The following is a 26,171-nucleotide window of genomic DNA, read 5'->3' as shown; positions in this document are numbered from 1 at the left end:
ACCCATTTTTCAGACCCTTACTGTCAGGAAGCAGTGTTGTTGATGTTGAGGTGATACAGTTTAGTGGGAAAAAAGTTCATTTATGAATCAGATGGAGAAAAGATTGAATTCTCTTCATATATATATATATATATATATATCCCCTTTTTTCTAATTCTGGGCCATTCATTCAGCTCCAGGGAGAGCAAAGCTTTTTCTTCTGTGTCAGACCAGGTGTTCGAAGTGCTCTCCATACAGGGCTAGCATTTGTAAGTACTCAGTAAATGAATGTTGCCTGCCCCACTTTTCTTTTTTTTTAAGGTGTCTGTCCCTAATCTCTTACTGTTTTTCACCCTTTGGTTTTAAAATATACTAACCTTTTATATCTACTTGGGAATAATTATGTTTTCTCTTGGTTGATATTAAATCTGTTTCCCCTGAGGTTTATACCAACAAGTGAGAGGTGTGTAGGTAGAGTTGGTTATGTGTGAAGGGTTGAGGATTCAGGAGAGTAAGATGAGGCAAGTGACAGGGAGGAAACAACCTACAGGTTTTTTTTTCTTTCTTTCTTTCTTTCTTTCTTTCTTTTTCCTTTAAAGATGTTTGGACAGAGTGTTCCCATGTCAGGTGAATGTCCCTAGATGATAGGGAGCCTCCTGAAACGATGACAGAGAATGGGGAGTCACATTAACTTTTCTGGCTCTCAGGATGGACAGCCAGTGCTGCTCGAGGACTTCAGTACATTGCTTTTTAATTCAGAGGTTTGTCACAACTTCTTTTCTCTTCATTTCATTCATGGAAATTGATATGCCAGATATTACTCTGACCTCAGAAAAACCCTCATAAGGAAAATGAAAACAAAAATATAACATCCTTTTTTGCAAATACTTCAAGAATGATCTGTATAATTTAGAAGATCTGGGCCATTCTTCAAGCAGCTCACTCGAGTTTTCTGTGGCTGCTGTAATTAAAACAACATACATTAGGGGGTCCTGGGTGGCTCAGTTGGTTAAGCGTCTGCCTTCAGCTCAGGTCATGATCCCAGGGTCCTGGGATCCAGCCCCGCATAGGGCTCCCTGCTCAGTGGGGAGCCTGCTTCTCTCTCTGCCTGCTGCTACTCCTGCTTCTGCACTCACGTTCTCTCTCTCTCAAATACATTTAAAAATAACACATTAATTACTCAATGGTTCCAGAGGTGAGAAGTCTGAAATGAGTCTCACCAGGATAAAATCAGTGTGTTGGTGGGATTGCATGCTTTTCTGGAAGCTGTAGGGGAGAAGCCGTTGTCCAACCTTTTCTAGTGTCTGGAGGCTGATTGCCTTGGTTTCTGGCCCTTTTCCATCCTCACAGCCAGCAATGACTACCCCTTCTTTCTCACAGTGCTCTGACTCTCCTTTCCTGTTTAAGGACCACTGTAATGGCACCGGGTCTGCCTGGATCAATCCAGTGTATTCTCTTAGAGGTCAGCTGATTAGCAACCTCAATTCACCCTCTTACCATGTAATATAACACATTTATGGGTCCCAGGATTAGGATGTGGGCATCCTGGGGGCAAGCCGTCCTTCTGCCCTGCACGCCTCTCTGTCACACAAACATCGTTTTTCTGCCTTGATGGTTCTACAGTGTAGGAGAATGCCCCTTTATTGCACCTGCTTAAAAAAAAATAAGTTAAACATTAAACCTTTAAGGGGGTGGTAGTCGTTAAGCTGGGGCAAAGGAGAACTCATTCATGGGACTTTAAAAATTAAAATCCACTTGTATCTCCTCTGGCTGGTACCAATGGATTGGGCTGTGAGGGAATCCCTTCTTGCTTTGAATTTTTCACCAGTCACATATCTTGCTTGCCTGTTTATAATCCAAGTGACTTTATATTTATGTCTTGAAAATTTCTAAGGAGCCCCCATCATTAATTGAGAAGGTCAGGGACTTTGGGTGACCTCACTCTCTTGTTTCTGGAAAGCTGTCGATGCAAATGGAAGAGGAAACCAAGGAAAGCTGTGGGGGTGATGAGAATCCCCAGCACTGTTTGCCTCCTCTGCTGACTTGGAGACCTTGAAGTGGAGACCCGGGCGCAGGACAGGCACCTGAGCTGTGTGACAAGGGGTGAAAGTAAATCCAGTTTGGAAGGGCAGGATTTTTTACATTCTAATAAGTAACATTTATTTATTTATTTATGTTTTTAAAAGATTTTATTTATTTATTTGACAGACAGAGATCACAAGTAGGCAGAGGCAAGCAGAGAGAGAGGGGGAAGCACACAGAGCAGAGAGCCCAATGCAAGCCTCGATCCCAGGACCCTGGGATCATGACCTGAGCCAAAGGCAGAGGCTTTAACCCACTGAGTCACCCAGGTAAAAGAACCCTGTGACAGTAATCACCGTAGGGGGGTAATTGTGGCTCAGGTTATTTAGCTGTTGTTGGGCCCCTGTCTCTGTCAGAATGCAGAGAGGAAGAGAACTGCATAGAAAGTTTGTCTTGAGCGGTCAAATTGTGTGTCGCAAAAGTGAAATATCTTTCCCACAGCCCCTCTGTCAAGGTAGTCCCTGTGTTTTCCCTGCGGTTCTACCGGGAGGGGGACCCGAGGACAGAGCAGGACTGACCTCTCCCTCACCTCACCCTAGCACAAGCTCACCCTTCTAGAGAGTTGGTTTATAATTGTATCAACTGTTCCGCGAAAGGGGACTTTTTCCCCCCATCCTCCCTGTGTAACTTCCGGCACCCAAAACTGGTTTGTAAACATCTGTTGATTCTATGGGCTGTTTCTTAATGCAAGTCATGGCATAAGTTTTTCCTTCTCCAGGGTTTTCATGTCTTGGCTGTGCCTCAAAGCTTGAGGTAAGCGAATTTTGGATGCAGGGCCTCTGATGAGGGCTTGTCATTTTGCTACACTATTATGTTCTGCATGTTCTAAGCCTTTTAAAATAGCTGAATGTTTTCAATAAGTGAATGAGCCACCGCTGTTGGGACTTGCATGTTTCTCCCCCAAACGTCGAAGTACTGATTGAATCTTGTCCGTGCAAAGCATCCAGACCTTTTTTATGTACTGCGCTAGACAGATTGCTTGTAAGAAATGTAGTCAGGTAAAAGGATTAGTTTTAATTATGTGGAGAGCTAGTGTGATCATGAAGCAGCCGCACCCCCCCCCCCCCCCCAATTAGGTGCTTTTCTGTGACACCAGCCTTAAGACTTGCCCTGAAAGGTGGGTTAAAAGAGCAGTCACTTAAAAGTTCTTTCTTTGGCTTTTGTGAGCTGTTTCTCGTTACCTGGAAGATACGCAGACAAGTTCATGCTGCCTTTTCACGATGACACTCCCCTTTTCCTTCTGTCTTACCCTTCCAATTCCTGATTCTTCTGTCAGCCTGTTTTCAGAGTGGTCTTCTCACGTGAGGCACAGATGGGATCTGTGCAGTAACAGACAGAGAGAGGAGGACTTCGTCCCCTAAAGCAGGAATCCACTCAGGACCTGGGAGTGGCCTTCCACTCTTGGTTTCTTGTCTGTGTGCTGGTCTCTGGGGGTCACAGACCACATTCAGGTCTTTGAAAGTGGGATGGGGTGAGACCCAGACTTGATCTTTTCCAATTTCATGCTTGTTTTCTTTCCATTTTCTATCATTAAAAAAACTGTACATGAACATTTTAAAGAGCTTGTATGTTGCAGAGCTGGGCCAGCAAGTGTGTGCTAATCGACTACTTTATTATTTCTTTTAGCTGTTGATCTATATTCAAAGTAGAATTTCCCATGATGTCACGAGAATGTTTAATTGCTTTTTCTTTAGGGTCCAAGCTATATAATTTTAACAGTTGAGGCTCGTTTACCTGATTAGGGGGTGCAGGCCTGAGAAAGAAATCTGGTCTGAGAGATTTTAACCTTTGATCTGAGTCCTGCTTGACTTTTTATTGCCAAAGAGTCCTTTTGAAAAAGTGATGAAAATGTCCCCGTATTCTTAAATATTCAAATTTAAATTTTAAATGGCTAAAGTGACTTTAAGTAGAATAGTGATGAGTTCAGTCAAAATAAGGTTCCTTTAGATACCTACTTGACCTAAAGTTTCATCTTGGACCAACCAAAATGGTCTATAAATTTTAACTTCAGCAAGTAATTTGTGTTCCACATGCTGACTCTCTTGGGCCATTCTAGAGAGCTGCATAGTCAATCTGTTAAATTTTGAAATGAACTCTGCTTTTTTTTTTTTTTTTTTAAGTAAAAGCTATTAGATCACATAAAAGTGAAAAGTATTCCGTGACCTAAAATTTCGTGATTATGACCCATAAAGAAAAATGTAACATGTAGCTGGTGGGGATATGGAAGAGAGGAGCATTACAATGAGAACACTGTGGTCCCAGTGGGTTTATTGGGCTTTGCCTCACAGGTATACGGAGTTTTGTTCTTGCTGTTGAAAGGTGTTCAAACAATTTGGACTATGCTAATAAACTTCAGTCTAATGTGTTTGAGGTAAAAAATAAAGAATAAAACAGAAAGCCAATAATACCGCCAATATTAAAGGAAGTACAAAATTTACCAGTCACAAAGAGGTAAAACCAACACATCTGTTTCCTGCAAATGTTAGCTAGCCTACCACTGGAGCCAGGTGTCTCTACTACTCAAGAATCAATACAGTATATTTACTGGTGTGTTCTTTGGAGCTTAAAATTTTTGCCCTTTGCTGTAAAATTCACATGAATGAAAGTATACTAGGAAATGTTGGTTTTGATTTTCTTTTTTCCTCCAATCCTCATTCCAAGGGGGCTTATTTGGGTAACTGGTAACTCTAACATAAATAAATGTTTGTTCACATTTATAAGAGTTCTATTTCAGTTGGATATACTTAAATCTCATAATTCAGTATATCTCATAACAGCTGTTACATAATTCCATTTTTTAAAAAAGAATTTTATTTATTTATTTGACAGAGATCACAAGCAGACAGAGGCAAGCAGAGAGAGAGGGGGAAGCAGGCTCCCTACTGAGTAGAGAGCCCGATGTGGGGTTTGAGCCCAGAACCCTGAAATCATGACCCCAGCCGAAGGCAGAGGTCTTAACCTACTGAAACACCCAGGTGCCCCTAATTTCATGTTTTAATAAGGAATGATGGAGAGAACATGAACGTATAATACCAAAGTGAACATATACCAATACCAGTAATACCATATACTAATTATGCTAATACCATATACCAATTATTATGGTATACCAATACCATAATACCAATGAACGTAAAATACCAAAATTTTGAGTAACAACCAGAATCTTGTGCTTTCTAGTCTATCCATACTAAGAAGAGAAATTTTAGTAATTGTGTAAAATAAGCTTGAGGTAGTACAACAGTAATTGTCTTAGTACAGGGTGCTATACCAACGTACCATAGAATGAGTGCCTTACACAACAGACTTTTTTTTTTTTTTTTTTTAAATAGTTCAAGAGCCTCCGGAGTCCAGGTGAAAGAGCTGGCAGAGCCAGTGTCTGATAAGGACCTGCTTCCTGAGGTTCATAGACAGCCCACACTTTTTGCTGCATTTTCACATGATGGGAGGGATAGAACTGTTCTCTGGCATCTCTTAAGGGCACTAATCCCCCTCATGAAGGCTCCACCCTTAAGACCTGATGACCTCCCAAAGGCCCTACTTCCTAATACTGTCCTATGGAGGGAGGGGTTAGCATTTCAAATAATGAATTTGAATGGGGAGACATAAACATTTAGCCCACAACATAGTAATTAGCACTTACTGCTTCATTGCCCATGTAATATTCTGAGCACTTTGTATTAGAACAAACTTGACAAAAACTATATAATTATCCCCATTATTGAGATAAGAAAATAGTCCCGGAGAGGTTAAAGGATTAGCAAAGGTGGCTCAGCTAGTAAACAGTGTAGCTGGCTGAGTCAGACCCAGAAGTCGGATGCTAGCGTTTGAGCTCTCAACTTCTTTTTTTTTTTTTTTTTTAAGATTTTATTTATTTATTTGTCATAGAGAGAGAAGCGAGAGCAAGCACAGGCAGACAGAGTGGCAGGCAGAGGCAGAGGGAGAAGGAGAAGCAGGCTCCCTGCCAAGCAAGGAGCCCGATGTGGGACTTGATCCCAGGACGCCGGGATCATGACCTGAGCCAAAGGCAGCCGCTTAACCAACTGAGCCACCCAGGCGTCCCTTGAGCTCTCAACTTCTAAGTAACAGAAGAAGCTGCAGTCCTATTCCCCGTTTCCCTCCAAGCATGTCTGCAATCTTCTTGATTAATATGCTTTCGTATTTTGAGGGTTCAGTAATTTCATCTATGAAATGACAACCTTGTACTCTATAAGGTCTTTTCTAGCTCTAAAATCTAAATTCTGTGTTGTTGAAAATCAACCATGTATTAGCCAGTTGGGGACTGGTTAAATCCATTTTGGGATGATCATACAGTGAAACTGTGTGCTGACATTAACAGGAATCAACAGAGGATTGTCTATGAGAAATCAGAGAAACAATGAATTATTGATACAACTATAAATACAGTGATCCTGTTTTTGCGTTAAAAGAAAAAATGGTGTACAGACAGTAGTAAATATGCATAAAAAAGTTGAAGAACCAAACACCCATAATCTTTGAGGGGGTTAGAGTATAGAGGGACTTTTACTTTTCTCCCTTATACATTTGATTGATTCAATTATTTTTTACAAGTACTTTAAACATCAGAAAAAATAGAAAAAAGTCAAATATACATCTGTGTGTGCCTATAACTGGTCTAGACATAACAGAAGTTTTCCTGAAACATGAGGGGTTGGGCCAACCTTTAGATTAATGGAGACAGCAAATTATTTCCTTCTCTAGCCTGTGGAAGAATTTTATGGCCTCCCATTTGTTTTTGTAGCTATTTAAATCATCCTCTTTTGTATCGTGGTAAAATCCTCTTTGCAGGATTCCTTATGAATAAAAATTTCAAGGTAAGGGTTGGATTCATTTTATTCCACATTTTTATTGATTTTCTGAACACAAAATTTTACTTTCTCTTTGTTGAAAGTAACCCCCTTGAGTCTTGTTGCCTCGGTGTATATTGACCATAGGTTGCTTGATTTTGAGAGGGACACCCCAATTACGGGGATGGGGTGGTTATAAGAAATGTACAGCTCTGACTCAAAACTCCTGGTTCTAGAAGCTTTCAATCATCTTTATCCTTTTCCTTATATAAATCAAATGATTCAGACAATTGTTTTCATTCTTACCCAAAGAGCAGTTAGTATGTAAGTGTTCATATCTCATTTAAATTATTGTTCTTAAAATATACTTTAAAGTGAACTCCCCTGCATCTGTTATTCTTACAAGATAATTTTCAAAGTCTGAGACAAGGAATACCTTTTTTGGATCTTTCTGAGCTTGCAAGTAAATTACCAATTAGAATATGGGTAGTGAATAGAGAATCTACCTCAAAAAGTGAGACTAAAACCTTCATATTTTCTGTTAATCCAATGTAATCTTGATTCTAGGCTATTTTAGTGGAGCTATTCAATTTGCTTGAGATTAATCATGATTAATAGAATATCCATTGATACTTTTCACAAACACCCTGTCAGACATAATGATGCAAAGTTGAATAAATGATTGAGTTAAAACGTACATCTGGTGGGAGAGATAGACATTCAGTCATATATTGACTCTAATTCAATGGAGTAAGTAGATGATGAGCAACATGAAATAATGAGTATAGAGAGTGTAGTGTGAGCCTAGAGCAGGGAGGAGGAATTAGGAGGGGTTAGTGGGCCATGAGAAATGAGAACAGTAATGTCTCTTGGACAAAAGAGATGTGGATTTACTTTCTGACTAATAATCATCCCTAGTGTCTGGGAGGTCTGCATATCGTTTTCATCTCCTATAGAGGTGGGACACCCTCCTGTGTGGGACAGCCCACTCCAGGCCAGCCCTTTCTTTGGGAATCCAAATAGCATGCCTAGAGGTCCCCTTGGTAAGTGTGTACGGCTGAAAGTAAAACTCTTCCATAGTAGGAGTTAGATAACAGAGGATTCATTTTTTGTGTATGATGTATCAGGTATGTTGAAGTAGATTCCTTGCAGGCTTTGACCTTCGAGACTGTGTTTAACCTATAAATAACAGTACTTAATACTATGTAAAGTCATTGTATCTTCAATCACCCAACCCCTCTCTTCACTGAAGTAGCGCATATCGCATATCGCTAGATATGAAAAGGTAGATAATGCTTTTTTTCTTCCCCCTCCCATTGCCAGGTCAAAGATTTTTTTTTAGAGTGAGACTAGAGAGAGATATTTCATTTTAGGTGGCTGGAAAGTACATCCAGCTGAAAACCATCAACCATTTAGACTACATGCTTCATTTGAGTTGTGTTTCTGGATTCAAGTCAAGTATGACAACTGAGAGTTTCATAACTTTTCTAACTTGCTTCAAAAATGTTTTGGGGCCAAAATAATTATGAGGTCTTTTCTGTCCTCTCCTGGTGAGGCCTTCTGAAGGTTATCAAGGTCACAACTATATTGCTGGGTCTCAGTGAGCCGTCAGGAGTCTTAGGCTTACATCATCTCCTATCCTTGCTTATGTTCTCCCAGTCTTGACCTGTCATTTCTTGTTCAAGACAAACATCTCGTTGGGTCCATGTCTCAACAAAGAGAAACTAATAATGTGTTACCTATTTTGTCTGCCTTAGCAATGCTCAGGTTCTTTCATTGGAGTTACAATTTATAGACAATGGAGAGTAAGTTAGGATGGGCAAATACACTGTGGAAGGTTGAGTGGACAAGGAACAACAATGGAAAGTAATAGTGGGAATAATTCCAGTGAGGGACATTCACAGTCAGGATTCTACAGTGTTCACGGCCATTATCTCCCAGTGAACACTCAAATCCAGATGGTACTTTCTGTTTGGTGCTTTATTTGTGGTAGTATCGTCAATTAGATCTCACCAACCATATCTCAAGCTGATTTTATAACCATAAATCTGAGCAGCTATTAATAGAGCGATATGCGCTACTTCAGTGAATCAACAAGTTGATTCAGCAGCTGTGATGTGCTAGACACAGTACATATTTTGAAGTAGTTACAGTTCTGTCAATAAACAATGAAGGCTCTATTATAAAACAGTAGGGATAGAACATACATATATTGAAGAAATATTTAAAAGGTAGAATCAACACAAGTGGGAGCCTTCATGAATTGTGAACAGTGTGAAAGAGAAAGGAGTAAGGATGTTTAAGTGGTTTCTAGCTTTAGATGGTGGGTTGGATGGTGCCCTGCTAAAGTAGGACATACAGGAAGGAGGAACAAATGGGTGGGAGGATTAATGATGAATTTGAGTTTTTGAGTACCTAAGGGATAACTAGATACAGATGTCTAACAGGAAACAAAAACACTGGCTTGACTCTACAGAAAAAGATTGAAGTCTATAGATAGAGTCTAGAAGTCCTCAATATAGTCGAAGCAATAATAATTGAGGGGAATGGCCCAGGTAAAACACCTCAAGTGAAAAAGAGCATATTTGGACTTAAAGATACACCATGGATTTCCATTTCTACTATTGCCCTAAGATTATCAAGATCACCAACATCCTGCACATTCCCAAATATAATGGTTGTCTGTGTGATCTGATCTTAAGTTACTATTTAGAAACATTTATCTTAGTTGATCACCTTCTCCTTCCTCTTGTTAAAGCACTTACTTTCCTTGACTTTTATGACCCTGTTTTCTAGTTGCTTCGCACTCCCTCCACATACTAGACTGCTTGGTTTCCCCTCTTGTAGCCAACTTATGGAGGTTGGACAGCTCCAGGAGTCTGCCTAAGCCTTCCCCCTCTTTGTCATTGCATGATATTAGTGTTGTAGTTCTAGAGTAGGACAAAACTTCCTAAGATAAAGGTGTAAGATATAACAAAACCAAGAAGATGTGATTGTAAGAGGATATAAGTTTTATGTTCAAGGAAAAGATGTATAGAGTACAAAACTCCATTGACCTCAATCTAATGAGAGGTTAGGAAATAATCCAGTATGCTTGTAAGGGATCTTTGGAAACCATTCAACAAATCAGTTTAAAAATATTTATTGTTTGGGGAGGAACACCTGGGTGGCTTCGTTGGTTGAGACTCCCACTCTTGGTTTAGGCTCAGGTATGATGTTAGTTTTAGGGTCATGAGATTGAGCCCTGTGTTGAGCTCTGTGTTCAGCTCAGAGTATGTTTGGGTTTCTCTTTCCCTCTCCCTCTGTTCCTTCCCACCACTCAGGCATGCACTCTCTCTCAATATAGCACCCCGCAATATTGGCCTTAATGTGTCCTTAGAGCTAGATAGGAAGACATTAAAATGCAAAGAAATGCAACTCTAGTGAATGAACTAATGAAATAACTTAGGTACAACCTAAGGGGAATGTTGCTGATGCAGATCTCAGGGAAGAATTGTGTGATATCAGCTTGACTCTGGGGTTCTTGCTCCTTAACAAAACCATTTTTAGGGCCTGGCATTTGCATTATAGGGACTTGGAAAAGAATTCTATACATGACTGATATTTCGTGGAAGAATCCAAATCATGACTTGCTGTCAGAACTTTAGAATTAGGTAAAGTAAAGTGAAGTAAATCAAATCAAATTTTAATTATTGGTATTTTCGTGGTAGGTTTGAAATAACATTTTAATTTTTGTAATTAAAAGATTTTTCCTATAATCATGATTTAATTGTGATTCTGATTAAAGGCATCAAATTGAGTAATTTAGACTTGTGATTTTGGCATGTTTTTGTATTCAGAATTGAAATGTTTGAGGACTTAAGGTCTACCAAGCTTTATGTTTGATTTATTGGTGTTACAAAGAATTTAGTACTTGAAAACAATTGTGTTAAGCAATTGAAGGGCTTTAAAAAGAAAAGTAGCTATATTAAATTTATAAATACAAGTTAAAATTAAAGGGAATTTAATGAATTAAGTTTGTTAATGAGACCAAGTGTTAAAGTACAGTAATGGGATTTATAAGACAAAAGTGTAAGGAACAGTGAAGTTTTTACATTTTGGCTTTAGGAATTTCAACATCACTTTGCAAAAGGAGTCATTTCCTACAAGAATACCATGAAAACTCACACTCCCCTCGGTATATACAGACTCTGTAGGTGACCTTATCCATGGCTTAAAAACTACCCCGCGATACTCAGATTTTTATTAACACTGACCCCTCTTCAGAACCTCAAACTAGTAGGCATCTCAAAGGTAACTAAAACCAAATTCTTCCATTTCTTTCCCATCCAGTACCCCCAAACCTTAATTCCTTAGTTGTTAAAGCCAAAAAATCTTGGTGTCATTCTTGATTTCATTTGCTAAAAAGTTGCTGTCAGGGTCCTGGAATGGAAAAAAAATGGTCTATTCAAATTGGGTTATTTGAGGAGCTCTAACTAATGAGAATATACAAAGGTGTGGACAGTGTATGAAGAAAACCATCCATAGTCCCAAAGGAGCAAAGTAAGGGAAGCTTATGGGAATCTGGAGGCAGAGAGGGCTGAGTGGAGGGACTGTCTGACTGAAGCTGTGGGTCTCACCCTCAGGATGCAACCAGCCCCCACTGGCCTGGCGTGGAGGGAGCTGAGGGAATGAACATCCAATTTCATTCTTTCTCCCTTCTCTTACTGATGCCTCCACTCTGTGCAGTCTGACGAGAAGCCAGGGCTGGGGTGCTCAGCTGTGCAGTCCCTTTGGTCAGCCTTTTGGGCCCAGGGAGCGTGACGGAGAGGGTGGAGGCAGGCCAGGGATGCACACACAGAAGGCACCAAGCACAGAGGCTAGTAAGGACTGAACTCTACTTTTCTTGGTGATTTATGACCCTCTATTTTTTTTTTAAATAAGAATTTTTATGTATTTATTTGACAGAGATCACAAGCAGGCAGAGAGGCAGGAAGAGAGAGAGGGAGAGAGAGAGAAAGAGAGAGAGAGGAGGAAGCAGGCTCCCCGCTAAGCCTGGAGCCTGATGCGGGACTTGATCCCAGGACCCTGAGATTATGACCTGAGCTGAAGGCAGAGGCTTTAACCCACTGAGCCACCCAGGCATCCCATTTTTTTAACTACCCCCCTCCCCCAAGTATCATTACCCCCACCACACCTTAGGGTACCACTGTTTCCTGAAATACTCATCTAGTCCAGCAGAGGTCTAGAAGGGTAGCCAGAAATTTTGTTAACTAGTATGCTTTTTATAGCAAGGTAACTTGAATGTTAAGTTGTTAGAAATCATCTTAAACCCAAATGAACATATGTAAAGTGTAATTATTAGCCATTGACATTTTAGTATTGTGTGCTTTGTTTTCTGAATCTTCAGCCTTTTTGAAATCTTGTTAATTGTTGTAGTAAAATAAATACTGAATCTTTTAATGAAAGTGTAGGCAATTCTCAAGCAGAGATCAAGGAGACTATTAGAGGTGGAGGTTCCAACTGCCACGGAAGCATGTCCTGTATGAAGTCAAGTTACTTATTCCTCTCGGTGTGACCCCCCTTTTGGCTCCTCTTGTCTTCCCATCCTTGGTCTGTGAACATTTGAAATCCCTACTTTAACCTGAATTGGAGGGGATTTAGAGTGTATCTTTTGCTACTATTTGATTCGATTTTATTGGATCTCTTTTTATTACCTCATTCACTTCTCACTTCTTTCAAAGAAGGGCTAGATATGGCTTAAAATAAAAAAAAATCTAAGAAAGCATATAAAATACATGATTTACCATTCTGTAATGTAGCATTTCAAAAATCTCATGGCTTAAGATTTCTTATCTTCTGTACTTTTTGGAGGGTGAATAGAAAGGTACAGATTTTAGGAAATTATAAATTACAGCAAATTAATAGGATTGCAGAGAGCTGTGGTGTTTGTGTATACTTGATTTGGGAGTCTTCCTAGTTAAGAAAATCTCAGGGCAATTTTGTATTCCCTACCATGTCTGACTATCACCAGATTATGCGACAGTGAGGTCTTACTTTAGTATATACAGACTTAGATAAGACTGAAATTCTTAGTTTCAGATTTTTACGTAGCAGCGAACACTTGCATTTTTCTGGTGATGTCTTCCTCCCCTTGTGATTCCCAGATGGGCCCTGATCCTCTCAGATACATTTTAATGTACTCTTTCGCTGATGAATATTTTATCTCTGCCAACACTGTCTCTAATTTGTCCATGAACAATTCCCTTGAGGACCTTTGTATCCACTATTATTGTAATCATGAAATCGATTCTAACACTAGATCTGAAGAGTCGTGAATATAGCCTCTCCTGCTTATGGAGAGCCAGGGGAACTACAGAGTCCATTCAGGTGGAGTCATAATTCCTCACACAGATGCCATAAATTACTTCCACAGATTGACCAAATGAGACAAAATGTGTCAAAAAAAACCAAAAACCAAAAAACAAAACCAAAAACACATTTTATCAAATGCTTTTCCTTCCAACCTCCTTCTCCATATTGTTGGTTGTTCTTTAACATGCCTGTTTACTGCAGGCATTCAGATTTTATCCTTTTGGGAAAGCTGAGTTTGTCAGCCAAAGACCATGGTTTTTAAGATTTTTAATTTTTTTTTTTTTTTTTGCAAACCATAAATATGATTGCTCATTTTGTGTGTGTGTGTGTTTTCCAGATGAGTAGTTTTTTGTTGTAACAGTTGCTCCACGATTATGCTATGATTTGCAAGCCAGAAAAGGGAGACTGGAAGGATTATACATTAGACAAATATGTTGAACACCAGAATGATCTATTAAAGAACAAAAACTAAAAACGGCCCAGTCACACAACCTTAGGGGATTTGTGTTTCTAGTGACAAGCTATAGCACGGACAACTCCCTGATTGAATTTTTGTTTTTAACTAACAAAAGTTACGTGCAGCACACATCTCCAAGTCTGCCCTGTCCTATTTTCCACCAAGAGACTAAAGTGAAAGGGAAGTGAGAATATGCGAGTGTGGACATCAGAGGTGCCAGGCGTTAGCCTTCTGTACTTACCCAGCCAGCCCCCACCGTTGTATATATAAGAACAGAGCGGTAAGACGATGGAGAGAAAGCAGAGAATGCGTGTAGGCTAGGAGAGCTGTGAGTGTACACACGGGACATTAAGAGGGCAGATGTGTTCACGCAGGAAAATCCCAGCCAGATTTTCTCTTAGCTTCCATCCTACCCTCTGCCTTGAGTCAGCTGGACTCTTCTTGGCCATTCCTAAGAGTCTGGCATATTCTTTCAGATTAAATCCGTGGAATTGGAAGATCAACAAATGCTGTTGTATTTTATGTTCTTTAAATGGTAATAATAGAAAAAGTCTGTTGTCTGTTGGGCCAAAGGACAAAATGTGTAGTTGGTATTGTTTTTGGCTGCCCTACAAATGAGTGCTCTATTTGTAGTCCCGCAGGAGCTTGGCGTCAGGGCTCCCTCCTTTTGTTGCTGGAGGTAGGGGACAGCCATTTTTGTTCTCTGCTCCCTGGCAGCCAGGACCCCAGCATGAAGCCAGGGTTCATCCAGTTGGATGGTCCATCCTGATGCCCATTGGCACCTGGCTGGTGCAGTCAGAGGTCATCCTTACACCGCGGTGGACTTGGGTGCAGAGTGCCAACTAGTTAGTACAAATGGCGACTCCTAAACTAGTGGTTGCTGCCATGTCACCATGGGCTGCGGTGGTTCTGGCTGTTCTTGAGCTTCTCATCCGTTCTGGGGATTATCCCCGTACGTTGACATTTACAACCAGACTCCTGTCTGGTATAAAAGAAAAAGGACACTCTTTTGAAAAAAACCACTTAGGATGTTCAATTATCATATTTTCTTGGTAGCTTGAGAACTCCTTTGATGGGAATCGGTGCTTATTTAACTCTCCCCCCCGCCACGAAAAAAAGAAAAGAAAAGTTGATCATGTTTGATTATAGTAAGACCCCAGAAAAATAGGTCAGGACCACAGATCCCTCTGATAGCTTCGCCAGCCCATTAAATGGAACCTGTATTGTTTATATAATTTATAGGGGAACATAATTTAAGGCATTTGTGCTGTATTCCAGGGAATTAAATAGAGCAAATAATAAAAATGTTCTTCATATAAAGTCCATGTGCTACTTTGAATATTCTGAGGGAACAGAAGATTGTTTTTGTTGGTATTTCATTTTTGATCAGTGAGGTGTGTGGTTGCTGACAGAAGCCTCGTGATACCTCCGATGACCTCAGGTGGTGAGCCTCTGTGAAGTTCAACAGTGGCCGTAAAGTGCCTCTTTAATGAGACACACCTTTAAATAACTCTCTCCGATTAATTCCAGCTTCAAAAGTGAGAAGATGGCTTGAACTACCACTGCTGCCAGCTCAGCTGCGGCTCTGAACTATCCAGCTGTGCCCTTCCCTCCTCCCTCCTCACCAGTGCAGACTCCGCAGTCAGAATCTGTCTGACACGTGGGATGATGTGTGAGGCGAGATCACGTCTCGTTCACTGTATTGGTTCTTCAGCGCTAGACTGTAGTGAACATTCATCTTTGTCAGCAGTTAACAGCAACGAGATTGGGGGATACACACGGGTTACAGACACTTTACTCCCTATTACGCCTTTGTCTAGGTCCACATCCACATAGGAGATTCACATGCAGAGAGTTGGGTTAGCTGTTAAGATATACCAGTGATGTTTAAAACCTGTTTCATAGGAGTTTTCTCCTCTCAGGTGAAAAAAAAATCCAGTGATGGTCCCACTATACATCATGTCGTGCTCCCTTTTAATGGCTGTTATAGCAAACCAAAGGACTGTCTACATGTCTTAGTGACCACTGGCATTTGGTATATCATATATATATACATACACACACACATATAAAAAAATCATAACTTTGACCAAATGGATAATAAATCCAAACCCTGAATTAATTCCTTAATTATCTACCCTGAGAAGAATGCCAATTGGTCAGAAAAATCTGTTCCCTTTAGGAAAACAGCCCTAGGTGAGAAATCTCGTAAGTCATCATGGTAATAACCTACTAATGGAGCATTATTGAGAGCATTTGTACCTTGTACCGCGTTGACTGTGTGCACCAATCTGTGAGATGATCCTGTTTCTGAATTAGGAAACAGGTATCGGTGAAATAACTTCTTCAGATCCCAGTGTGACTCTGTTTTGGGCTTGTCTGACCATGCACTTAATAAAGCCGTGTACTTAATTAATCCTTGGGGAGCTTATCAGCCAAGTGGTGGATGCTGTGTCAGCCACTGAAGTTCCAAAGTTGAATTAGAAGTGGTGCCTACATTCAGGGCTCCAAATCTGGTCGGGCGGTGGGGGGGGAGTATGGACTGGAAATGAACTTCACAAAATGAGAAGTGGTGGGACGGTGGAATAGAAAAGGTGCTAAGGGAGTTAAAGAAGATCATCTAAATCAGACCGTGGGCACAGAAGTCTTTCTGGGGGAAAAAAAGATCATGGAACTGAGTTTCGAAGGGTGACTAGGAGCCAGCTAGAGGAAGACCATGAGCATGATGTATGGGCAAAGGGCCAGGTCCTTGCACTTGGAGCATGAAAGAGACTGGAACAGGACCTGTACACATATAGCTGCCATGGGGGTCATGAATATGGTGGAAAGTCATCTCCTATATATCATAAACTGAAAATACAATTTTAAATTTCGTGTCTTGAGTGGTTTAAGTGCTTTACAGACATTACAACCATTATCTCATAGGATCCCTCGAGCAGCTCTTGGAGACCACAAATAAAGGTGAAGTCCAGATCATAAGGAGCCTCTCTGCTTAGAAAAGGAGCTTGGACTTTATTCTGACAGTTCTAGATGGTCATGGAAAGATTTGAAATCTTGGGAATGACTTGATGTGTTTAAGAGGTCATTGTTAGCATTTTGGAGACTGAATCAGAGTCTGGTAAACCTGAGGTAAGGAGACCAGTTGTGAGAACAGACTTTTATCTAGAAGATAGTGGAGATGTTTTGAACAAGGCTTTAGGGCTGAGAAGAGCCGGGGATCTGAGAGACCGAGTGTGACAGAGTTGGTGACTGATGGAATATGTAGGCCTCAGGTCCATCTTCATGGAGCCCAAGATTGTTAAGTGAAAGAATGCTCTGTTTTTTCCTGAAATCTGGGGATAGGATTTCCACTGTTAGGGGCTACCAGAAAGCCAACATGAGTTTGGTTTGTTTTTGCTGTCTTCTGTTACAGTGCTCCCCAGCTCCAAAGCACCAAGAGCAGAGAGAATTTGCTTTGTTAGGATCTCTTCTAGGATACTTAAATCCACCTGAAGGTCTACTTAGGGAGCCTAGCTCTTTTTTTTTTTTTTTTTTAAAGATTTTATTTATTTATTTGACACAGAGAGATCACAAGTAGGCAGAGAGGCAGGCAGAGAGAGAGAGGAGGAAGCAGGCTCCCTGCTGAGCAGAGAGCCTGATGCGGGACTTGATCCCAGGACCCTGAGATCATGACCCGAGCCGAAGGCAGCGGCTTAACCCACTGAGCCACCCAGGCGCCCGGGATCCTAGCTCTTTTTAAATGTCTCCACTCCCTCACTCTTCCTAAGTATACAAAGTATAAGAAGATGTCTTTGGTAATGAATATTAAAACTGTTTATATATTTTTATCCCCCACTTCCCATTGTGAAATGTTGTGTTCAGTTAGTGACCAAAAATGAGGTTTGATACAAAATGCATTAATCATTCATCTTTAGCTAAATTTTATATTTCTTGGCTCTTTAGGGGGAAAAAAAATACATGGTCTGAAATTGACTCAGGTGAAGCCCTACTTTGAGTACGTGTGTGAATATGCACATGAAGCTTGAATCTTATTATCCACAGTCATGCTGGGAATTTTCTGCTGATTTTATTGGATAATTCTGTTATTTTAAATATCGGTAGAAATATTTCATCTAGCCATTATAAGAGAAGCATTACATAGTAAAAATGAGAGCTTTATCTTCCACTTAGCTGCCTTTTTGAGTTTTAGTGTGAGAAGTCCTGAAATTGTGGAGAGCTAGGAATATAGGAATGTCTTGAATTAGAGTCTCTTTGAATCTGATTATCAGATGAAGGCCCTAACTTTTAAAACCGCACTTTTGGTTCATCGTGAGATGCTCGTACCAGGGCTGGTGAATGCCGCCCATCAGGGATGACCGATGCACAGGCTGGGAGCCACGTGGGTCCCTGGTCTGGCTCAGTGCAGCGGCACTCTCTTCCATTCAGGGTCTCAGATGTCTGCTCCTCTGCAAAGCCGGGAGGCCAGTGTCTATAGCTGCTAAGCATGAAATCCCCTGCTTCTGTTTGTTTCTTTTGTTGCCACGAGTTAATAGGGACAGAGACAGGAGACAGCCCAGAACAAAGCAGAAATAATGGAGTATTTCACCCCAAAAAGGAATGTGGATTGAGAAATACAAAGGGTAAGGCAAAGACAGACTTAGTGTCCCAAGGCAGTGTGATGTATTGGCCAGAAGCCTCAGCCCTGGGACAATTCCGGGCCAAAGCCTTCATCAGTGAGCTTGAAGCAGCCCACATGGCCGAAAGGTTTGACCCATCTTCTGTAAAAACAATTTATTGTTTTTCCCAGTAGGGTCTTAAAGGGCCGCAGGATTTTTCACCTTGAAAAATGGATTACTCTGGTGACATGAGGAAGAGTCTTCTGCTGGGATCTGCCTGGTGGCCAGGGGCCTCGTCATGGTCTGCGCTGACTCCTTGCTCCTTCCTTCTGTTGCTATAGGTGCCACTTGAATGTCCCTTCTCTTCGCTTCTTTGCAAGACCCACTGGTTTATTCCAAGACATTGGGGCAGATTTGAAATTCATTTTTCTTGAAGGTGGAAGGAAAGAATTAGCTGAGAGATGGCATGTTTATCATACATTGTCTCCTTCCTGTGTATTTCCGCACATCTCGGTTTATTCATGTATTTTCTCCATACGCTCCCCCAGTACAGTTTATTTGGGTTAGTATTTGCTGATGTATTTACTTTACTGAGGGTTAATTTACATATACCTGTATTTTAAGGGAAAAAATTGAGGACTGTTTAGAGCTTTTTCTCCCCCTTGCTACTGTGCTTAGAATCAGAAATCTCTGCAGCCTGCGTGGGCTTCTCTTAATAGACAAGCTTTGTCCTTGCCAGAGGACAAAAAATGGTTAAGTGAAAGCAGCAGACAGCAGGGCAGAGAAGCCAGCAGCTCTTCAGCCGCCCCCCCCCCCCCCCCCCCCGCTTTTTCTCAGCTTATCCCCTCGCCTCCTTCCCTGCTCCCTAACTCAGCCCGGCAGGAAGCAGTTCCTCCAGCTCTACTGGGAGGAAGATGTGGGGTCCTTGAGCCATAAACTTAACAGTGCAGGAAAGGAAGCAGTGTCAACGCTTCCTTCTCCTGCCAAGTGTCTGTTCTCTCATGTAGGCAGACTTCCTTAACATGCTCTCATTCCCTCAAAATCATGGAAACACCCGTGTTCTGGGGCTCTGATCCTGGAGTCTGGCCTCGGTGGCACCAAGGCTGAGAGGACGTGAGTAGGTAGGTGCTCTAGAACCAAGCAGCCCTGGTTGGAGCTCCACTCTGTCACTTCTGAGTCTGTCACATTGTTGTGTGTCTGTGTTCCCTCTATACTGGGTGCTGGTCATGTCTCCTCCGCATGGCACCCCCTCAGACTTTAGTGGCTTCCGGTCCTGGTTCCACTGAGGCAAGTCATTTGCCACCTCTGGGCCTCGGTTTCCTTATCTGAAAATGGGAAGCACATAGTGCCCTTCTCAATGGGTTGTTCAAGGAGTAAGTGAATTAGTACATGTGTCACTTCTATTGGGTGCTGAGTAGTATTAGCGACATTTGGCCTTGTTTTTAAGTTTTGGGGGTACCTGTCCTTTCTCGTGTCTTTTCCAGAAGTTTAAGTAGCTTTATAAACCTTATGACCCATTTTGGTTGTAGCTTCCAAGGACAGACCCACATTTGACTATTATGGACTTAGAAAATATTTTATTTTAAATCCTACAATTTTAGATATTTAGATACTAAGTATTTTATTAATTGGACTTTTATTTTTATTTATTAAATGGTTAGTGTTAGAAAATACTTCTAGAAGTTGACTTCCTTTTAAAAGCTGCTTCCATCGTGAGAGTGAGCATCAGAATGTACAGGTGACTTTTTGGTTTTAAAACCAGTCTAAGAAATAAATCCACTTCAAGTTACAGGCAAATTGTCTCTTGGTTTTAGATTCCAGCTAATTGGTGTTGTGTGCATCTGGCAAGTATTTATGGAGTATCGTGGCAGGACCCGTCCTGGGACTCTACCGAAAGGGTTGGTTATTTGCTATTGGAAATCTCTGGTTTTGAGTTAGTGAGACCCGTATTTAAATACGGAGGAGATAGTGTGGAGTTCAGGCAGTGACTGTGTGGCCCTGGGGAACTCCCAGAGCTGCTGAAGAACATTTTCCAGCAACTATACAGAGCTTCAATCAAATTGAAATCACGCTTAGAATAAAATCATGTATTCATGATGAAAAACAGAGCATCGATTGAAACAAATGCCATGTTCCCAAAGGCTAGGGATTCAGGGACATGGGATGGTAGGAAATCCCGGCAATGCAGGGCCATGGCGGGAGGGGGGAGGATTTTGAGGCAGACCCGATCCAGAGTCGAGAAGTGGTAAGATGGGTCTGCTTCTCCGCTTTGCTGCCTGGCCAACCTTGGTGACTGTAAAATCAGACTTTATGAATCCAGGATGAATAGGTCTTTGGGTTGATGCATGTAATTCTGTCATCTACTAATTCTTACAATTAGGAAAAAACAAAACAAAGTACATGTGGCCTGATACTTACTGCAGCACCAGAAGTGTGTATAACAAACCAGGGAGTGAAAGAAGGGATTAATTCTCTATGGGAACTAGAGAAGACTTTCCAGAGGAGGTGTCCTGGGAACAGAACTTTGACTAGGAATTTGCCAAGTAGAAAGAGTGGGAAGAGCCTTCCCTTCCTCGGGCACATGGTCTGAGCCTGAAGTGCCCAGGCTGCTGGAGGAACTAGTGAGTGAGCGGGAGGGTAGCCGGGGCCATTAAGTGGGAGATGGAGAGGGAAACGAGATCTCGGGGAAGTGCTTACTGAGTGCTTGATAGTGCCAGTTTGTGGAGCCCTTATTCTCTGTGTACCTATCATGTCTGGTGCTCTCCCAGACATAGCAAGACATCTGCCACTGTCCCCCATGGAAATGGGGACATTTAAAGGTCATCTTGCTGCCTTAGTGCTAGGTCACCCATCTGAGATGCAAGTTCTCATTTGAACTTCACAATTTAATCTTTGGCTTCCCCTTAACCCCAGTACACGCGATCGTTCTCCTTTAAGCAAATATTGCTGAGGCTTTTGTTTGTCTTTTTAGTTAGTCCACCTTTCAGCTAAAGATTGTATGATTTGTCCGAAGTCTGTGACACAGATTTCTGGTGATTCCGGTCTCTGCCCTCTCTCAAGACCTTGGCACGCTGTGGTTTCCTCGTGTATAACATCAGTAGAAGCTTATAGACCCACGCTAAGGGAAATATCCTGCAGCCCAGATACACTAGGTAGTTTTGAAAAGGAACAAGTCATAACAGACCCTGTGTGAAAAGACCTGTGAACTGAAGCAGTCTAGACAAGAGACCATGACCTTGGTTGCACACGCGTGCGCAACGCCCCCCACCACCCCCACCACCCCCACCGCCATCCCGTAGTTATAACACAGACTCACCGTGTTCTCTAGTCCATGCTGCAAGTGAGGGCCTAGGATTGTGTGTCTTTAGTGTCTTGGGTTGGAGTGGAAGGGGACAGAGCCTGTGGAAGCCGCTGGTTTGGTGAAGGAAAGCACCAGCATGTGGGCTGCCAGACCCTTGCCCAAGGAAACTATCACCTAGGATACATTAGGATAAATAAGCATCCCGATGAACGGTTATTTATTTGTATGGTGCCTTTCTTGTAGCAAAATGCATTGAACTGATGCCTCAGAACATCCTCCTAAAGAAAGGAAGTGGCAGATAGTGTTAAAACGTTACTGGTTAATCATGGGGAAACTGAAGCATGGATAGGTTTATGGAGCCTGAACAGAGTCACACAATGCCTTAGTGTCTGGCCTGGGAATGAAGCCTGAGTTTGCCGCTCGCTGTCAGGACTGCCGACGGCATTGTGTTTAGCATTGTACAACAGTGAAAGGGGCTTACTTTTAACAATGCGAGAGCTGCTGTAGGAGACAGACACAATGAACTTTGGTACAGTATAGTCTAGAGGCCAAAATGAGTAATTTTAAGTAAATTGACTATGAGATCCAAAGCTTCATTAAGTTTTAAAATGAAAAACAAGTGAAGACTGTACAGTTTTTAGGAACTGACTCAAAAAAACATGAACATTCTTTTCCCATTTTGAAATAGAATATTTTTAAAAGCCTTATTTTGTTGGCTCAAAATCTGACACAATTCCTGCCAAGCATAGGATTTATTTATTTCAAATAAATATTCAAAGGTTCTGTGATTTATTTCAAAGATTCTGTCTTGTAATGATTGTCAATCTAACCTTTATGCCTTTTATCCTCCAAAATACCTGATTTCCATAGACTGTGTTTTTGGAGGTGGGGGGTGGGGGAAGGCTTTTGTTTTATTCAGATTTAAGTTTGGGTTCTTCCAGAACAGTTGAAAATATAGAGCCTGGAATTCAGGAAAGAGACTGAGGGGGAGAGGAGAGATGTCCTATAAGGTGTCTTAAACATCACTGTGGAGAATCTAGAGAAAGATGAAACACACGTGTGGATTACAGCATCACTGCTAAATGGCTTTTCATGTCCAAAATGCCTTAGCAACCTAGAGAAAATTAACAGGTGATCTTAGATATTAATGAGTTTGGCCATAAATACTTTTATATTTGGATTTTTTTAAAAGATTTTATTTATTTATTTGATAGAGAGAGATCACAAGTAGACGGAGAGGCAGGCAGAGAGAGAGAGAGGGAAGCAGGCTCCCTGCTGAACAGAGAGCCCGATGCGGGACTCGATCCCAGGACCTGAGATCATGACCTGAGCCGAAGGCAGTGGCTTAACCCACTGAGCCACCCAGGCGCCCCCTATATTCGGGTTTTAAAAAGAGCATGAAGGTGAAATTTGGAATTTCAAAGTATATTGAGTAATACCGGTATGTGAACAACATAAACAGGGCAATACAGCAGTCGCCTACAATTTTGTTTTCTATTTAAGATTTGATTGTTTGGACCAGGTTAGTTGTGTCAGTCTCCCTCCAGGAGATGGACTGAGGGAATTCTGGGGGAGGAGCTGAACAAGAAATGGACAGTCGGGAGCAGGAATAGGGTCTCTCCCTTTTTCCCTAGTGAAGATCAAAGTAGCCCAATGAAAGAAACCACAGTGTGATTAGTGGTGTTGCCTGACGTAGTTGAACGTGGCAGAACTCTCCCAAGAGAATAGCTGCTAGCCGGTGGTCCTCTTTGGGGGAGCACATGTATCTGTGCGTGTACATGCACATGCATATATACATCTGCTTCTTCGAAAAACTCATCACTAATCCAGGAGACTCAGGAATAGAGTTTGCAGAAAGTCCCACTATCAACCAACCTTCATGGGAATCCAGGATATGATGCGTTGGCATCTAGGGTGCTCTTCAGAGTTGTGGTCATTAATCTTGTAGGAGAAGGGATAATTGAACTCAAGTTTAATGCCAAAGAACAGCAACTAATATAAGAGAGCAGGAGGGGTTGCTGTATGCACGCAGACTGAAGTAATTAGGGCTCCTCAGTCTTGAAAAGACGGAGCGGAAATAGGATTAGAGTTTAATAAATTTGTGAAGAATATGGATTAGATGATCACAGAATTGTTTACCAGAAGTAGGCAGAGCCTCTTAAAAGCTGAGAAGTGAACTGAGGACAAAAAAAGGTCTATTATACTGGGAAAGTAGACCCTGTACAGCAAAATTACTCTTGAGAACTGAACTAACTTCTGGCATTGAAGGGAAGTGAAAGGGTCAAGGTTTACTCTTATTTTGATACTATTTTCTTGAAATATGAGGCGTTCAGGAGAGACCAGATGAAGCTTCCTAGTAGTTTTTACATTTTCTTTTTTCTTCAGTGAAATGTCAGTGTCGTGGGTTCTTCATTCAACATTTATTCATTGAAGGTAGATTCTATGCTGTCTTCTGCTAAGCCCTGGGGACACTGGGATAAAGATGGAAAGAGATGGTTTAGTGGTAAATAGGAAACTGTAGTGTCAGATGATGACTTGACAGATGAGCTGGGAGACCCTGACACAAATTGCTAACATTCTCCAAGGATCTGATCACAGGCCCCTGGAGAACGGTGCTGAAGCTGGGATCTGAAAGCTGGCGAGTTCACTCAGCCAAGAGCTAGGGGAAGAGGGAATGGCATCTGGGAGTGCCTGGAGTTACGTGTAGAGTACCTGTGTGACTGGGGGCAGAGTAGAGGGAGGAGTGAGTGGAAAGGGATGGCAGAAGGGGCTGGGCAAAGGTGGGAGGGTGGGGGTTGCTGGAGCAGATTATTCAGATTTTGGAAGACCCTGTAGATCATAAGGGTTTGGACCCTAGAACAGTGGGAGCTCCCTGCAGGGGGTTGAACAGACAAGATCAGATTTTGTTTTTACAAACCTTCATGATGGCCACCATGGAGAACAGAGAGGGCAAGAGTGAGTATATGGGGACCAGCAGGAGAGTGTTGATGTTGTCCAGGTGATGGTGGCTTGGACTGCAGAGAAGCGGACAAGTTCTAGAGCTATTTCGGAGGAGGTATGGACTTGCTGACCAACTAGGTAGGAAAAAGAGGAGAGAAAACTAGTCAAGCTTGACTTATGAAATAGCCAGTTAGGCCTCAGATTTTATCTGAATGAGAATTAGCACAGACTTGTTATAGGTCTCTTCTCTCAGGATCTCCAGATCATCTAGCAGTCCGTAGGTCTCCCTCCCTCTCCCTCTGTTTCTCTCCTGAACGATTGAGGACCTGAATATTTCAGGCTCTGTAAGTCGGCACAGAATTGGCCCCTAATAAATGAATGTAAAGTAGGCAGAAAGATCGCAAACTACCTAATTTCTGGTCTCCTAAATCTCCCTCCCTTTAATAACTCTTGGAGAGCAAACAGGTCCTTGCCATGCCCAGACTGCACAACGGTTCATAGCCCCCTGAGGTCAGTTGACCTGAAAGAGAATTTGGCATGGCTCAAGATAGCAGTAATATATACAGAGACTCCAGTGACTGATGTGTGAAGGCTTTTTATTTTCAGATACCAGAGTTGAAAGGCGAATACAAAGAATTTTGCTGTGACTCTCCGTTTCACTGGTCATTAACATTGTATTGTGTTGGCCTTATCTACTCCTCACCATATAGAGCTGAGGATAGACACAGATTTAGAAGTTTTCTTAAAAAATAAAAAGAAAAGAAAAGAAATTTTCTTAAGCTATTAGTCATGGGCATCAAGACCCTTCATCTCTAAATACTTGATTAGTGTGTGTTTTCTCAGAACAAGGATTTTCCTTTTATAAAGCACAGTACAGTGATTAAATTCAGGAAACATGACCACAGGCCACAGTGTTGTCTAGTATGTGTCTCCAGTCAGCCCTCACCTGTTGTCCAAGTGTGACTTCTGCCATTTTCCTCTGCCTGTTGCTCTGGTCCGATTCAGAAGGCATTGCATTTGGTTATCCTGTTTCTAGTCTTCTCTGCCGTAGAACAGTTCCTCAGCATTTCTTTGATTTTTAAGACACTGAGATATTAGAGAATGGGCCAGCTATCTTGTGGAACGCTCCTCAGAGTGTCTCGTGCTTAGATTGCGGCTGTGCATTTTTGGTGGGGAAGCTGAGCAAGGATGTCGTGCCCCTCGCAGGGTCCCTGTTGGCAGCAGCAGATGAGCCGTGAGGTCCACATAGGTCTTGTTCCTGGGGATGGTAACTTTGATCACTTGGTTTGGTGGTATCTTCTGGGTTTCTCCATCCTGAAGTTACCTTTCCAACTTACAGTGAATAGGTTATTTAATTACTTCTTCATACTTAGTCATTGTAAATGTTACTAAGCTTTGTGTCCAGTCTTATTTAAAAGAGCCCCATTTCCCCCCTCTCCTGGCAGTGTTTTAGAGCACTCTGCTGCAAGGGACCACCGCCTGCAAGACCTGAATATGACCTGGTTTGCATAGGCCTCACGGGCTCTGGCAAGACCAGTCTGTTGTCAAAGCTCTGCAGTGAAAGCGCCGAGAACGTCGTGTCGACCACAGGTGGGTACTGTGCAGGGTTCTACCGCTTTTTCTTTCTTACCCCCAAAATGTTCTAGGCTCCTATG

The 26,171-nt window shown here is 41.8% G+C and overlaps 1 protein-coding gene across 7 annotated transcripts in view; it reads left to right on the top strand.

Annotated features, from left to right (window-relative positions):
* ARL15 (ADP ribosylation factor like GTPase 15) overlaps positions 1-26,171 on the top strand; it is a 405,338-nt gene that overhangs the window by 113,289 nt on the left and 265,878 nt on the right. For 5 of the 7 annotated variants that reach the window (XR_009353775.1, XR_009353776.1, XM_059173967.1 and 2 more), the window contains exons 1-2: positions 639-740; positions 25,962-26,106. Coding sequence is in view for 5 of the 7 variants with exons in the window: in XM_059173967.1 (XP_059029950.1) it covers positions 654-740; positions 25,962-26,106 (232 nt within the window). In the remaining 2 variants the exon portion in view is untranslated. Of the gene's footprint in view, positions 1-638; positions 741-25,961; positions 26,107-26,171 lie in introns of those variants that run through there. The other 2 variants (XM_059173965.1, XM_059173964.1) reach the window with 1 other exon arrangement.

The sequence above is a fragment of the Mustela lutreola genome, chromosome 5 (genome assembly GCF_030435805.1).
Source record: "Mustela lutreola isolate mMusLut2 chromosome 5, mMusLut2.pri, whole genome shotgun sequence".
NCBI classification, from domain to species: domain Eukaryota; kingdom Metazoa; phylum Chordata; class Mammalia; order Carnivora; family Mustelidae; genus Mustela; species Mustela lutreola.
The sequence above is the reverse complement of the archived record's forward strand: the minus strand, read 5'-3'. Positions and strand labels throughout refer to the sequence as shown.